General features: G+C 34.8%; 1 protein-coding gene across 6 annotated transcripts in view; it reads left to right on the top strand.

Annotated features, from left to right (window-relative positions):
• Fto (FTO alpha-ketoglutarate dependent dioxygenase) overlaps positions 1-16908 on the top strand; it is a 399271-nt gene that overhangs the window by 137812 nt on the left and 244551 nt on the right. For all 6 annotated transcript variants that reach the window (XR_015440988.1, XM_013073314.3, XM_021260894.2 and 3 more), the window contains one exon: positions 15085-15228. Coding sequence is in view for 5 of the 6 variants with exons in the window: in XM_013073314.3 (XP_012928768.1) it covers positions 15085-15228 (144 nt within the window). In the remaining variant the exon portion in view is untranslated. The remainder of the gene's footprint in view (positions 1-15084; positions 15229-16908) is intronic.

Genomic DNA, 16908 nt, shown 5'->3' with positions numbered 1-16908 from the left:
AAGCACTTTACCTGTTAACTCATTTTATCTTTTTCACAACAACTCAATGAGTGAAGTAATAATGAAGAATAGTTGTGCTCTGCATAATGATATTTTGGTCAGTGAGGTACTGCATATACTGTTGGTAGTTCCATAAGACTATAATGGAGCTAAAAAATTTCTATTGCCTAATGGCTTTTTAATATCGTAGAACTATGAATTACTATGAATTTTGGTGATGCTGGTATAAACAGGCCTCTGGTGCTTCCAGCCGTATAAAATAATAGCATATACAATTATATAATAGTGGATAGTGAGCATACAACTGTGTTATTGGTTTATATATTTACTGTACTATACTTTTGTTATTTTACAGTGTACTCTTTATATTTATTTAAAAAGTTTACTGTGAAACACTGCTGTGTTAAGTAAAAAGTAGCATCATACATCTGATGTTTATCTTGTCTCTTGATTGGATCAAGAGGCCATGCTGAGTGACTATCCTGTACCATCTAGGTTTGGGTAAGTACATTCTGATATTCACACGGTGATAAATATCCAATAACACATTACTCAGAACATATGCTTGATGTTAAGTGTTGCATGACTGTACTAATATTCTCATTTTACAGATGAGGAAACTGAGGCACAGAAGGATGATTAACTCCTTCACGGTTATACAGTTAGTAATTAGCAGAGGTAGGATTTAAACCTAGACCTTCTGGTCTCAGAGTCTTAACATCTAAGCTTGTATACCTTTTGAGTTGGTATCCAAGTGGTGGAACTGTCTTTGGGATTTGAGTTTTTAAAATGTCTACTTTCCAGAAAGATTAAGGGGATCTATTTGTCCTCCTTCAAAGTCCTGACACCTTTCTTTCTTTCATTCATTTATTTATTTATTTATTTATTTATTTATTTTGGTACCGGGGATTGAACTCCCGTCCTTCCACTTGCGAGGCAGGCGGAGGCTAAATCCCCTAAATCTTTCTGCTTTGAACTTCATTTCTCCCCTACATCTACTATAACTTTCTAGTACATACTCTCAGGTCATTAGAATCTATTAAATTAGCTTATTCTATGAAATGGAACCTTTTTCCTGGTCTCTATTTATGTGATTTTGGGCCAGATGTTACACAAATTAGGTGCCTGGAAACTTTCTGGTGGATGCCTTTCTTCTAAAAGACAAGATGTTCAGTTCTCTGGCCTTATATTCCTTCCAGAACTATGGTAAGGGTGGACCTGAAGAGAGCCCTTTGGGTTAAAATCCTGGTCAGGGTTGAATACAGATTAAAAGGGTTGCACAGAGTGGAAACTTAAGAAACTCAACTGTTTTTCATATCCTTAAACATGTTTGTTGAGCAATTGCTAAGGGAAGTTTTCAGTTAGCTGTTCTAGATAGTATATATGTCCAAAGACAAATTAAGTGCACACCTTGCCATGAGAAAACATGTGATGTGGGGTGATCTTGTGATTATAATTATGAAATGGTGAACCTTTAGATCTGGAGAAGACTTTTTAAATCACCTGGTTCTAGCCTCTGAGGGGAGCAGGAAAGTAGCTTGTCCAAGGTCCTGTAGTTACTTAGTGACAAGATCGGGCATGTCAATTAGAAAGTGTTGCTTGCCACTGGAAAAGCTCACATCATATGCATTGGGAGTTTAGATTCAGAAGTGATTACCTTCTGCTGAAATTAAATTCAGTTGAAGCTTTAGCTCTTTCAGGACTTTGCTCTCAATACCTTTTCCCAGAGAAATCTTCTCATAGATTTATAATGAGCCAATCGTCTCCCTTTGGCTTATTTTCATGAGTAAAGGTCATTGAGAAGTAATTTGTATAGGATATGTGTAATTATATACTAAATTCGTTGGCTTTCCCATGCATTTCTAGTTAATAGATATCTCCAGAAGGAAGATTGAAATGGTACAATTTTTAATCAGGAATGGCTTCAGGGAACCATATGTAAATATGCAGAGTATTTGATTTTTCTATTCCAGCTTTGCTGGCAATTGCTTGCTACTCCTAGCTGTAAAAAATGGATTTCAGCAAGAAATGCATTAAAAGCCCATTGTTTAATATGGTCCAATACCTTGTTCTTTAACTGGGATACCTTCAAAAACATCACTTAGACAAGAACTGATAGTTAACATTTTTGTTTATTTGTATTGAAGGAAACATTTTCTAGGCCATTATCTTTATTATAGCAAAAGTAGTTTTAAAAAATTTTAAGTAGTGCCTTGTATTACAGATTCTCTTCATTATTTTCCAGATCTCCTGTAAAGGGCAAAGGAGGCTCATAAAATGTGTCCTGTTGAATACAGTATAACCTATAAAGTTGGAACTTGGCAATGATTTTCCTGGAACTCGAGGATTTCTGATCTTGTCTCTGATGTGGGAAAAGTAGAATCCTCTTAAGGATAGAAATTTGTTTCTATAATTCTTGAGTGTCAATTTAGAAATGAGTTTCTCTGTATTCTTTAGTTTGTCATTGAGATCATGAAACAACACTAGATTGTAATTGCAGCTAGGTTTTTTTTTTTTTTACCCACTGTCAGCATCACTGTCTCAAAGCTCATTTGACCTTTTTTTGTTTTATTTTATCATGCCGGGTCTTGACAGTCACATTTTTAAAAGTCACATTTACTACCCAGTAAAACTCATTCGGTCCTACAAGTCACTTTCTTTTTGCTCCTCTATGAAATTATTCATGTAACAATTCACATCTCCTATTTGACAACCACTCTTCTAAAAGTTGAGCACATAACTGAAAGTAACACAGACATCCTTGCCCTCATTGAGTTTACATTTCAACATGAGACAGAAAATTAAAAAGTAGGTTGTGTAACAAGAGTGAGGGGCAAGCTTGCAGCCATCTATTGTGATGTTATATGAGGCCTTATTCAGAAGGTAGCATCTGAGCAGAGGCTAGAAAGGATGAATCATTTGGAAATGTAAGGGAGAACAGTCTAGTAAGGAACATGGAGTGCAAGTGGAACTTCATGGAACATGATTGAGATGTTCCACAAGCAACAAGTGTGGATGGAATAGAGTAAGAGAAAGGGGAAAAAGCAGCCAAAGTGAGGACAGAGAGGCAAGGATGTGGAGGGCAGAAGATAGAGTTGTGTGATACTGTGATACAAAGTTCTGGGCTCATAGTTGGAATGTGATTGGGAGCCATAGCAGAATTTTGAGTAGAAGAGAAGCTGCACTGCAGTCAGGGGAGTTGAGCGAGGGTGACACAGTAGTCCAGATAATGGACCAGATTAGGAGAGGCAGAGGTGGTGCAAAATGTGTAAGTGCAGTCCCAGTTGTTTTCACCAAAAAAAACGAGAGTTGGCCGAATTTCAGTGCCAGCGAGAAAGGAAGACCAGAAGTATTACCCTACATTTGTCAAGAAAGACTAAGCCAATAAGAATGGGTGAATTCTTTTCTTCTCTCAGTAATAGCTTTATCCAGGTATAATTGGTATATAGGAAGCGGCATACTGCATACTGACATTTACAGTTTCCTGCATTTAAACACATCTGTGAAATTATCCCCACAATCAAGATAGTGCATATATCCAGGAACCAGCAGTTTCCTTGTGCCCCCTTTGCTGTCCCTCTTTCCTGTACTCAGGCAACCGCTGATCTGCTGTCACCACTTGGCAATTTTCTAGTATTTTATATAAATTTTATGTATAATTCTAGAATTATATATAGGCACTGGTTATTTTGGTCTGGCTTCTTTCACTTAGCATAATTATTTTGAGATTCATCCATATTGTGTGTATCAATAGTTTATGTCCCTTTTTACTCTTTATTGTGGTAAAAATAGTTTATATGTAAAATTTACTATTATAATCATTTGAAATATATAGTTCAGTAGCATTAAGTACATTCATGTTTCAGCCATCACAACTGTTTATCTCCAGAGTATTTTCATCATCTCATATGGAAGTTCTGTCCCCATTAAACAGTGGTTCCCATTCCCCTTCCTTATCTTCTCATGACCACTTTTCTACATTCCATCTTTGCATATATGACTACTCTGGTACCTAATGTAAGTGGAATCATACATTTTTTTGTCTTTGTGTTTGTCTCATTTCACTGAATATATTGTCCTCATGGTTTGTCCATAGCATGTATCAGAATTTCATTCTTTTTAAAGACTTAATAATATTCCATTGCATGTGTGTACTGTATTTTGTTTATCCATCTATCATATGGATATATGAGGTTTTTTTTGTCTTTTGTTATTGTTAATAATGCTCTGATTAAGTTATCTGTTTTAGTCTTTGCTTTCACTTCTTTTGTCCTTCGGTGGAATTGCTGGATTAAATGGTAATTCAGTATTGACCATTTTGAGGGACTGTTTTCCACAGCAACAACACTATTGTACATACCCATCAGCAATGCACAAGGATTCTTTTTTCTCCACATGTATGTTAAAATGTCTTATATTCTGGTGTTTGATAATAGCTGTGCTAATGGGTGTGTGATTTTGATTTACATTTACTTATTGATTAATGATATTGGTCATCTTTTCATATTCTTATTGACCATTTATATATCTTCTCTGGAAAATGTTCATTCAAATCCTTTGCCCATTTTTGAGTTGGGGTTTTTATGAATTCTTTACATATTCTAGGTATTAATCCTTTATCAGATATGTGGTTTGCCAATATTTTCTCTAAAAATGGCTATTTTTTTTTTTTTTTTTGGTACTGGTGATCGAACTTGAGACCTTGCACTTGCGAGGCAGGCAGTGGCACCATTGAGCTAAATCCCCGGCCCAAATGGCTGAATTTTTAATGTCTTGATGTGATGAGTCAGGGATAACAGGCAAATTGGAGTAGAACAGTTTTTATTGTTTATGACATCAGGCATTTTAATTCTGTACTATTGTTTGACATAATTTATATTGATATTAATTATTTGTAGGACCTTAAACAAATTACTTGATTCTTTATGACTTTTTTTATTTGTAAAATAATGATAAGAACAGTACCTGTCTCAGGATTGTGAGAATTAAACATGTGAAGTGCTTAGATTATAACTACAATAGTTAGTACATACTAAGCATTCAAAAATTGTTACTTTTAGTTTTAATTAAAACTAGTACATTGGTATACTTTCAAAAATTAAAAAGTTTCTATAAAGTTTGTTAAAACAGTAGCTATCTGTGCCTTTTCTCCCTATTTTCATTTCCCCAGAGGCAGTTATTTCTAATCTTTCAGTCAGTGCTCCTAGGAGGTAATAAAATACTGTTTTGAGCATTTTTTGTGGCTTTCTGATATGTAAGTTAAGGATTTACTTAACTTTCTTCTCTCTGCCTGTTTGTCTACACATGCATACTCTTCTGATTTCCCTATATTCCTATTATAGATGTGTTATAAGTTTGATTATATTTGTATTCAGCCTTTGTAGTTATCATGTCCATGAAAATGAAGTTCAGAGCTTATACTCATTTGTGGTCAGTTTACCTTTTCTTTGTTTTTTTTAAAATGAACTTTATTGGTATATTTTAGGTATACATTATGATCATATTCATCATTGGGAATTTGTACTTGTACATGACATATCTTAGTTCTTGTTTTTTTCCCATTCCACTCCCCTCCCTTCTACCCCTTCCTATTTACAAAAGCTTTGTTTCCATTTTTTCCTTCTTCCCCCCCCCCCGCCCCGAACCTTTGTTTCTTATGTCACATTATCTATTATACATTTTGGTCCTCATTTACACTTTCAGTTTCTCACACCAGAGAGGTAATTCAGTATTTACACATGTGTCCTATTTATTTCACTTTAGTGTGTGGCCTCAATATGTATCCATTTAGCTATAAATGTCTCTACTTTATCATTCTTTTTTTTTTTTGGTACTGGGTACGAACTCCGGTCCTTGTGCTTGCAAGGCAGGTGGCAGAACCACTGAGCTAAATCCCCGGCCCTCTACTTTATCATTCTTTATGGCTGAATGATACTCCATTTTCTGTGGTTTTAACAAAACCACATCTTCTTTATCCAGTCTCCAGTTGACGGACATTTGGGTTGTTTCCAAGCTTTAGCTATTACAAACTGTGCTGCTATAAACATGGGTGTGCATATATCACTGTGGTATGATGCTTTTAATTCTTTGGGGATGCTACCCAGCAGGGGATTAGCTGTGTCAAATGGGACTTCTAATCCTAGCTTTTTGAGGAATCTCCACACTATTTTCAACAGTGGTTGCACCAGTCTGCACTTCCACCAACAGTTGAGAAGGGTTTCTCCTTTTCTTTTAACTTATAATTTTTATTTTAATACTGGTCTTGGTTTTTGTATGTTTGGATAGCTTTCTGTGCACTTACCACCAATTAAATCCCAAACTCTCTACTGGTTGCCTAGCTGTCCTCTCGAGCTTCAGAACCATCAGATATTGTGTCAGTTTCTTGCCTTGGAGAAATCTCTTCCAGAGACTTCTTATGTCCTCTTATCAGAACTGGTTGCCTTCTATGCATGTTATATGGCTTTCTTATTTTGTATTATATCTTCATCATAATCCAGAGGATTCTTTTCACCTCTTTTGTCTACTCTTCATATTCCTGCAACCTATATCTCTGTTTCCTTATTTGAAAAAGTTACTAAGAGGTTAATTTTTGTGACTTTGAATGCCTTAAATTATCTTTATTGTACCTTGAAAGATGTATCAGCTAGCTTTTTGTTGCTGGGACAAAAAACCCTGAACACACAACTTAAAGGAAGAAGGATTTATTTTGGCTCACACTTTCAGAGGTTTTTAACATGTTTGTCTGGCTCCCAAGCAGAAACATAATGGTGGAAGGGAGTGGAGAAGGAAAGGTGCTCATCTCATGACAGCCAGGAAGTAGAGAGGGTTGGAAAAGAGCCAGAGAGAAGACATACCCTTCAAAGTCACTCCTCTAGTGACTTCAACCAGGCCCTACCTCCTAATAGCACATTCAGCTCTGAACTCATCAACGGATTGATGAGGTTAATATCCTCCTGATCTGTCACCTTCTGAAAACATGAGAATATTTTTCTAAGAGAGATGAGAGATTTCCTTGACTTTGTCTTCCAACCTATCTTTTCAAAAGTTATTAACATAAATGTCATGAATAATGTATTTTAATGAATTGCCACTAGGTATGTCTGTATACCTACCACCCCAACAAAGAATGAAACATATGCACATCCTAGAAACAATCTTTTCCATTGTCTACTTTTCCACCCCCAAAAGTAAACACTGTCCTGACTTCTGAAGCTATAGACTCATTTTATGCATGCTTGAATTAAATTAGTTAGCTTCTTAAAGGGATGATTTATGTATTGATCCTTTGTATCTTCAAATAACGGAAAATGAGCATTTGTTGCCCCAAATCAGTATTTGTTGTTCTTTTTCTTCTCAGTTTTTTTATGAGTACATATGCTTGTGATGCAATAGTAAATACATTCACCATGGAGGAATTGGTACATGTTCATGCACATGAGCCTTTGTATTTCCTCTTTCCCTTACCTCCCTACCATCTACCCCTTGTCCCCAACTCTTTGATCCATTAATTTTTTGTATTGTTTTTTTAGTCCAATTTTCACTAATTTCCATTCTGATTTTTATGAATTGTTGTTCTTGAGAAGTATTTGCTCTTGTGTAACAGTGTGGCCACTGACCAAAAACTTGACTTCTACAGCTTCAGTCTCTGTGCAGTATTAGCATTCTTTTGATAGCAGACAACCATTATTTTGGTAGCAAGTCTACTTACTGGACCAAACAGGCTTAATTTTAAATGGTAAGGAGTTATCTCAGTGCCAAGACCAGAGATCTCACTGACTCCAGGTGGACCTTGTTTCAGTAATGTGGTGTGATAAATGTCCAATGTCTTTCCCTTCAGTTTTTGCCTTTTATCTCATAGCTTCCAAATACCTGGCCCTACCTTTTGTGGCCAGAGTCATCCTTTTTTATAAGGATTGGGAAAGAGGGAAACTGGTTTATGAATATGTATTTTTAACCCTGGATAAAACTTTACTCGAAACTGGATGAACAAATAATTATCTTTCGATTAACCTAGTTTGGTTCTAGTCTTCTCTATTCTTTACAATATAAAAGTTTTCTGTAAATCTCCATGACTCTCTCTGCATCTCCCTGAGTTTGCCCAGGAATTGTATCCTCTTGTTATAAGCTCAGGTTTGGAGACTGTATTTTTGAGAAGTGTCTTGCTTCCTTTCCTTATTTTATATTTTATTTCACATAATGTCATGATTTTGAAGGTTTAGTCAAGGGCCCCCAAAGCAATTTTTCTCTCCCTTTCTCCCTTTCACTTTCCCCCTAAGTCCATGAAACATAATGTAATGAGATTCTCCTATATATTTGAATATTTTTAGCTTGAATTTTTTTTTCCCAAATCCTTAATCTGAAAGCTGACAGAGCCAGACAGCGTGTTGAAGGGCTTTAGATTTCCCCATAAAGAGTTCTCAGTATTTCGCCTGAAATCCCAGAAAACTTGTAATTAATTTTACAATTTATCTCTGTCAAGGGACTTCATTTTCCTAAATTGTCTGTTTCGAGGCACATGGGCACAGCTTCTTGTTATAGATTCTTAGCTGAGATTGATTGGTTTTTTCTCCTTTCGAACTTTTCTAAATTCTTTATTTCTTCAGACTATTCATTCCTCAGCAGCTGAGAAAGGAGTATGCTCTGTGTCGGCAGCAGGCTCAACATCTTGTTCCTAGCAGACAATCAAGGGAAGCATTTGCCACTACTTTAAGAACTTGTCCAGAAAAAGTATATGAAGTCTGCACAGAGAAGCTTATATCTTCCAGAGGGATCATTCTGAAGAACAGGTCTGACCTATGAGAAAGTCTTCAGTGTCTGTCACTAGCCCATAGTCTAAGAGGTACTTTTCTAGCCTCTTTTCTTCCATGTCGATAGGATTCATGTGACATTCCTGTAGCCAGAACTGATTGTGTTCTTACACTTACACACACACACACACACACACATACACACACACACAAAACCATGTCATTTCCCTTCAAGAAAGTGTCTTCTCTGTACTTTCCCCTTTCACCTTTTGCCTCCCTCCAGTTTAAAAAAAAACAGATTCTCATCCCAGACACAAGAATGTCATAGATCACCACTGGCCAGATAAGACAGCATTACCAACGGGCCATATTTAACTTTTGAATTTCTTCTGCCTCAAGATCTGTGACATGGTAGGAAAGGATCTGCTACTATAGGACCCTCTAGATGTAGGGGTCAAGGGAATAGAGAAAATAATTAGCTTCAGTGGAAGTCTTAGAACTCTTACCTTTTGGCCCAAAGGGAATAGAGGCTAAGAAATGGACCCATTTTTTATTTTGTGGAGATGAATGTGTAGTTACATCTGTTGAAAATTATTCACATATAATATTAATTATGTATCTTATTTAATATGGTATAATTTTTGCAATATGTTTTATCTGATTAACACTAATTTCATTGTCATACTAAGGCTTCTGTCTTTGTTTCTTTTATAACAGTGGTTGCATATAGCTTTAAAAATGTAAACAAAAATATTTGATGGCATTACTCTTTAATAGAAAATTTTTTCCTCAAAAATAATTAGCATAAAAATTAAACTGATTAATTATTTTGAAGTTTTGGACATTTTAAACTTGACTTTCAAACAGCATTCTTTTGTATTTTTGTTGCATCATTTACTTTTTCTTTTTTTCAACAGTTTGGATAGTGGGAGCGCACCAAATACACTGAGAAACTTTAAAATCTTTCCAATTTTACTGACGCTTAAAGGCAAGCAGGAACCCATTGCCTCTGCTTGTTTCCAAAATAACATGGGGCAAAAGTAATAAGTTACAGTTGCTGTAGATAATTACAAGTTGACTTTACTGAGAAAGTGAGCAAAATTATGCTTAAGCAATAAAATATTTATCAGACATACAACTTCTCTCCTCCTTCTGCAGCCCAAGGGGGGAAAACCCTCAACAAAATATCATTTTAATGAGCACATTTCAAAGGTGCTGGATTTATGGGAGACATAAGGAAACACTGATTGCAATTGCTGTCTCTTGTTGTTTTCAGGACTTTATTGGTGCCAGATTGAGAAAAGTGCCAGGACGAAAGTTAGACAGGAAAGTAGCCAACCAGCCTGTTAACTTATAAAGAGATTGCCACTTACTAGAAGGTCCAAACTCAGGGGTGTTTCAAGCGTCTGAGAAGCATTGTACTTTTAATTTAAAAATCATTTCTTTTTAAAGTTACTGTTGATTTGAACAAGACAGGGACACATAAAAAACCTTGAAATATTTGTTTGCTTTTCTTGTGTTATTTGTTACATCTCTTGTCAGTAGGATCCATTGGATGAAGCATTCTGGAAGGCTTGGGATAGTAGAAATAGAAACCTATGATTTCTTATATCATAATTCTTTTGCTAATTGATATGGATATCAACTAATCTAGCATTAATTATTATTCTTATGCTATTATTAGTCATGTTACATTATTAGGTATTAGTCATATTACATCATTATTTCATGTTGTCTCAGCTTCTTCATTAATATGTACAGTAAACATCTCTATCAAATAACAACTATCAATACTTTAGAGAAGGGATTGGTGTTTTCTATGAATTTGGATTTTTTTGCAAAGTGCTTTTGTCAGTTGCCAACTAATTTAGATTTGTTAAAATAATACAGTGCAAGTGACGTTACATGCCTTTGAGAATTCTTTTCTGTTTCATAAGCCATAGTTTAGTGAATTCTGGTATTTTCAAGTGTGAGTATATATTATGTATAAAGGAGAAGTGCCATCAGACATGGAAAGCAGCTCTCTGGTGCCACTAACCCTCCTAATACCCTGACAGACATCAGTAATTGATTATGCCACTTTTCCCCCTAAGCCTGGAGAACATTTTGGAATTCTTCTCTACCAGGACTCAAGCCACAACAAATCAGCCATGTCCTCTGATATGTAAGATATTTATCGTCCCTATTCCAGAGGATTCTTTTAAAATGTTTTTGGGATTAACTGAAGAAATGGCTTTGGACTTTTTATTATATGATATTATTCTCAAATCTCCTAAAAGATACTTTTAACCAAAAAGTAATTGAGAGAACATGTATTAGAAGAACAAAGTAGAAAGGTGATACAATTTTGTTAATACTGCAGTATTGGATTTTAGATTATAAATTTAGTGAATTGAAGAATATCTGAAGTTGGATGTATCTTTAATGGTTATTCAGTAGTGTTTCTTTCTTGCAGAGATCGTAAACTTGGATTTTTGGTTGGTTCCTTTTCATTATACATACTTAGTGCAAAGTAATGTGAATGAATAGTCGTAAGGGGAAGTTTTTTTTTTCTGCTTTTTGTTTTATTGCTTTTGACCATTTGTGTATGGTTATTGTAGAGTAGGATGTTTAGAATTTGGTGATTCTGTGTATAGGTACATGCGATCTGGAATGAATATATTTTAGATTATTCACATGCTGTGTACATAATGTAGCTTAAGTAAAATATGCTTTAATGTCCAGTTTGATTGCATACAACGTTGCATCTTCTTGCCTTCTCTCATTACTTCTACTCTCTGCCAATTTAAATCTTACTGTCTTTTAAATTGCACCTTCTCCAGGAGAGCTTTCTCTTCCCTAATCCTTGTTAGTGTTGAGGGCTGTACTAGTTTAGGATTGTTATGATTTATTACGTTCTTTGATTTAATTTGAGGTAGTTTTACTTTTTCTTCATAATTAACATCTTGCCATGCTGTTGATCATGGTATGGACTGTGAATAGCGTGAACCAGAAAGAACATTTTATTTAAGCAAGCAGTTTAGTACAGGTGTTTATTGAGTGCCTTCTCGGTGCCAGTCACTAGGGCTTTACACGGGGATGAAACAGAGAAATGGACCTTGTCCTGGTAAGACCAGAGTCTAGTAGAGCAGTTTATGGTCTGATGGAATTTAAATTTAAAATGCCCCCTTAATAGTAATCAGTGAGCTCATGAACAGTTCCACTAGGAAGAATGCTGCACTAGGGTACAGTTCTTCATTTCAGTAAGATATATTCAAAGCACCTGGTACAGTGCTTAATATATAGAAAGTGCTCAATAAATATTTCTTTAAAAATTTTTAAAATTTTTTATGTAGGGCCATGCTTGCAAGACTGTGAGTGTATGTGAATCATAGTGTATACCTTCTGCTTCCTTTATGTGCCTCTTCTGCTCTTACATCCTCCAAAATCAGTCTTGATTATTCTCCCATGAATATTACATGTACTGCATTTTTGTACAAATTTTAACCTATTAGTTTTTTCTCTCAAAGGCAAATCAGATAGTTCCATATCAGTACGTATAGTTAATGGCTACATATTTTATTGCCTAGATTTTATTTAACCAGAACCCTATAAATGGACTTTTATTTCTGATCTTTTTCTTTTATAAACTTCTATAATAAACAGTATGGCAATAAATATGTTTGCTCATAGTCATTTTGTATCTTTTGCACATAGGGATTTTAGTCTACTTTTCTAAAAGTGGAATTGTTGATAAGGGTAAAAGGGTTTATGCAGCTGTAATTTTGATAGAGAATAGTGACAAATTAACCTTCCTCTACAGAGATTATTAAGATGCCATCTGCTATACTCTTACTAATACTGTTTTTTTTTCTAAATATCTGTAAAAACACACAAAAACAAGTATATTTTCTAATTTCACAGATGAAAAATACCTCTTGTGACTTTAATTTGCATTTCTTTTATGTGAATAAATTGGACATCTTATGTTTATGAGCTTGTTCTCTCTCTCTCTCTCTCTCTCTCTCTCTCTCTCTCTCTCTCTCTCGTAATGTTGGGGATCAACCCAGGCCTTGTGTGTGCTAGGCAAGCATTCTGCCGCTGAGCTAGAGCTACAGCCTGATCCCTAGTTTTGTTGTCTTTTATGTGTTCTGTCTATATAACATTTGCCCATTATTCTCTTTAGCTATTGATTCTAATCATATTGGTGTATGGGAGCTCTTTATGGAGCTGGGGATTTAGCTCAGTGGCACCGCGCCTGCCTCACAAGCGCAAGGTCCTGAGTTCAATCCCTGGTACCAGAAAAAAAAATAATAAAAAATAATAAGAGCTCTTTATATATTAAGACAAACATTTCTTCTTTTTTGTATTTTCCTGTATACAGTAGTCCTTCCTTATCTTTGACCTCAATGTTTGCAGTTTCAGTTACCTATGGTGAACTGCAGTTCAAAACTATTAAATGGCAAATTCCAGAAATAAATCATAAGTTTTACATTTCATGCCCCCTCTCTGAATAGTGTGAGGAAATGTTATGGCATTCTATTTCTTCCCACCAAGGATGTAAGTCATCCCTTTGTCCAGCATATCCATGCCACAGTATGCTTCCTGCTTCTTAGTCACTTAGCCCTTTTAGTTATCAGATCAGTTGTTATATTGCAGCGTTTGTATTCAAGTAGTCCATATTTTGCTTAATGTCCCCAAAGCACAAGAGTAGCGATGTTGGTAATTTGGATAGGGTGAAGAGGTATAAAGTGCTTCCTTTAAGTGAAAAGGTGAATGATAAGATATTTTAAGATATTGCTTTATTTTTATGTTATTGTTAATCTCTTATGATGTTATTGTTAATCTCTTTAAAAATTAAATTTTATCATAGGTACATAGGTATAGGAAGAAGCATAACTTATAGGATTCAGTAATTTCCCTAATTTCTGCCATCTACTGGGGGTCTTGGAATGTATCTCCAACAACTTAGGCAGAAGAGGGCACTGCTGTAATATAGCATCAAGTTGTTCAGTTGCCAACACCACTTACTCACCTAAAACACAATCTTGTTGATCTTTGTTTTATTAAGTCAAATTTATGAGTAAATTTAGGAATCCATGATGTTCCATCTTCTTTTCCAAGAACATAGTTATGTTTTCACATCTGTTATAACCTTCTTTTGTGCCCTATAATATAATTATAAAGATTTTTTTCTATAAATTAGGTGTTTGTTTATATTTTTAGAAGTTATTAATTACTGTGATTTAATTTTGCAGCTAGCATTTTAAACTTTGCCTATTGGATGGAATGTATTTTCATCATTGATTTGCAGATAAATAATGATATCATCTGCAAATTTTTTTTCATTTAAACATTTTTGTATCTCTTATTTTTCTAAGTTGGGTCACTCTAGTAGTCATCTCCAGAGGGTACCTTCAGGAAGGCTGTTCCTTCCAGAATAAGGATAAATCATTGTGGTGCCACATCCTTTCCTAATTCTTAACTATGGGAATGTTTTTAATGTTTCCCTATTAAAATATGATGCTGGCTTTGGGATTGAAATGGGTCTGTATTTTATCATGTTGAGAACATATTTATTTGTTCTTATTTTGTTGAGATTTTTCTCATGAAAGGACTAGTTAGGACTCATAGCCTTTTTATTTTGTTTTATGAATATGATGAGTTTAATGAATATGATGAGTTTTGGATATTGAGCTACCCTTGCATTCTCACAATAAATTTTATTTGGTAATAGAATGTGTTCTTTTAATATGCAGCTACATTGGATTCTATTTTCTTATATGTGTGTGCTTTCTTTTTTGAGTTTTGATACATAGTATTTTCATAAAAGGAATTTGGAATTTTGAAATTTGAATTTGGAAATTTCTGTGCTCTTAAAAGATTTAAAGTACATCGAAAATGTCTACTCTTTAATTGTTTGGTAGTGAATTCTTTGAAGCTCTCTGTGTCTGTGTTTTTCTGTGACGGAATTCTTTGACAATTTCTTCTGTACTCTCTGTGGTTTGTTTAGCTCTTCTACTTCTTCCTAGGTTGCTTTTGATAATTAATATCATCCTTAAAAGCTGTCCATTTAATTCAGAATATCTAATTTATTTGCTTAGAATTGAACAAAATAATTTTTTATCTTCTTTGGTATCAGTGGTTATTTTCTCATCATTTTAATTAATACTTTTTGATGAGAATATACATGACGTGTTAAAATAGTTAATCTTTTTAAAAACATGACATGAAAGGAGGAAATACTCTTAATATTTATACTTTATTAAAATATCAATTATTTCTTAGAAAACAATTGTTGTACTCAGAGATTTAGTTTATACATTCTTTTCCTGATCACTTTATTCTCTTTTGACAGATTCTGAAGAAGAAAGAGAGGATGATTCTCATCTTGAAGGCAGAGATCCAGATACCTGGCATGTTGGTTTTAAGATCTCGTGGGATATAGAGACGCCTGGTTTGGCAATACCCCTTCACCAAGGAGACTGCTATTTTATGCTTGGTAATGTCAGGAAGATCAAAATTATATTAATGCTCTAGTATCTATATTTAGATTATTGAGAACATATTTTTAATATGTCTTTTGAAATAAGCTTTTTGAGCATTCTGTATTAATAATGGATATTCTGTATGAAAACAGATAACTAGTTGTTTTTTGTTTTTTTAAGATACTGCTAAATTTTAAAAAGTTGCTTTTCTTTTCATTCTAAATGTTTAGCACATTTGGAGTTCCCACATAAACTATTTTCATGATTCCTCATCAGAGCTAAGTCTTCCAGCTCAACTTATCAGTTTAACTTTGAAAAATATTTCCTTGTCTGTATAAGTTTTAGTAGTGAGAACATTTTTTTCTAGGCCACCCCCCCCCCTCCCCGCCACACACACTTTGGCAGTAGTAGGAATTAATCAGGATCAGGGTCTTGCTAAAATACTTGAGGTGGCCTCAACTTCCTTAGCCTCTTGCAGCTACTTTTGAAATTAGTTTCCTCTCAGAAACATTGACCTGAGGACAGGATCTTTCTACTTGTCATTTATTTGTTTGGTAAACAGTGTTTCAGTTGTGATTAACCTAACTGCAGCATGGAGTATAGGGGCTACACTTGTGCTTTGCACTGTAACATTTTTGTTTTGTTTTGGGACTCTCTACTTGTTAACCAGTGCAATGTACAAGCAGTATCCTTTTTTTCCCTCACAAAGCTCCTTAGAATTTGTTCTATCCTTTGGCTCTAGTGTCTGATTATCCAAGGTTTATCTCATTCTGATCTGTCTGGGGAAATCGACTGATATGTTGGTTTTGGAGCCAGGAAGAACCAGGCCTCAGCCCAGTGTTTATGACAAGTACTAATTCCTAGTTAATTGAGTATTCATATAGAGCTCTGTATTCCAGGTACTGGCTAAGATCCTGGGAGAGATATTGAAAGTATGTAAATCTTAGTCCTTTCCTTGAAGGAATTTACCATATGCAAAGCTCTTTGACATTTTCCAATTTTTATTTCTTTGTACATCAGTTTTCAGATTCTTGCTATATCTACCTACCTGTACTATTTTTTTTCTGTACTGTTTCTCTCTAAATAAACTTACTCTTTTTTCTTTCACTGATATAAATACATTTATTTATTTATACATTTATTGTGGTGGGGATCAAACCCAGGGCTGTATACTTGCTAGATAAGTGCTCTACCATTTAGCTACAAACGCAGGTTATTTTATTTATTAACTTTTAAATTTTGAGACAGGATCTTGCTAAATTGCCCAGTCTAGACTTGAACTTATGATCCTCCTACTTCAGCCTCCTGATTAGCTGGTGTTTCAGGCATGTGCCACTCTTGGCTGGAATAAATTTATTTTAAAAGGAGATTTACTATCACTACTTTAAGTGGAAAACCAGTATCACTTGGGCATAGCCAAAAGGGTTTTAGAAATATAAACATAGAGAGACTAAAACAGCATTAAGTTCTTGTTACTTTCTTTGCTAGTGATCTCTGCATTTAAAAAAAAAAGAGAGAGATTAGTAACTATTAGAGAAGTGTTAACTATGTAATGGTACCATTCTTATTAATGTCTGCAGGAGGATTGTAAGGTGATTATGTGGAGACTTTCACATAGTGATTTAGTGGTACTTAATGCTGTGTCCCTTTACCTCTTAAATTCTTCTCATGGGGTGATGATTCCTACTTTTGTT

Source organism: Heterocephalus glaber, unplaced genomic scaffold, assembly GCF_053883595.1.
Source record: "Heterocephalus glaber isolate CG9 unplaced genomic scaffold, H.glaber_assembly_v1.0 deba00000071, whole genome shotgun sequence".
In the NCBI taxonomy this organism is placed as follows: domain Eukaryota; kingdom Metazoa; phylum Chordata; class Mammalia; order Rodentia; family Bathyergidae; genus Heterocephalus; species Heterocephalus glaber.
This window is presented reverse-complemented; position numbering and strand designations above follow the sequence as displayed.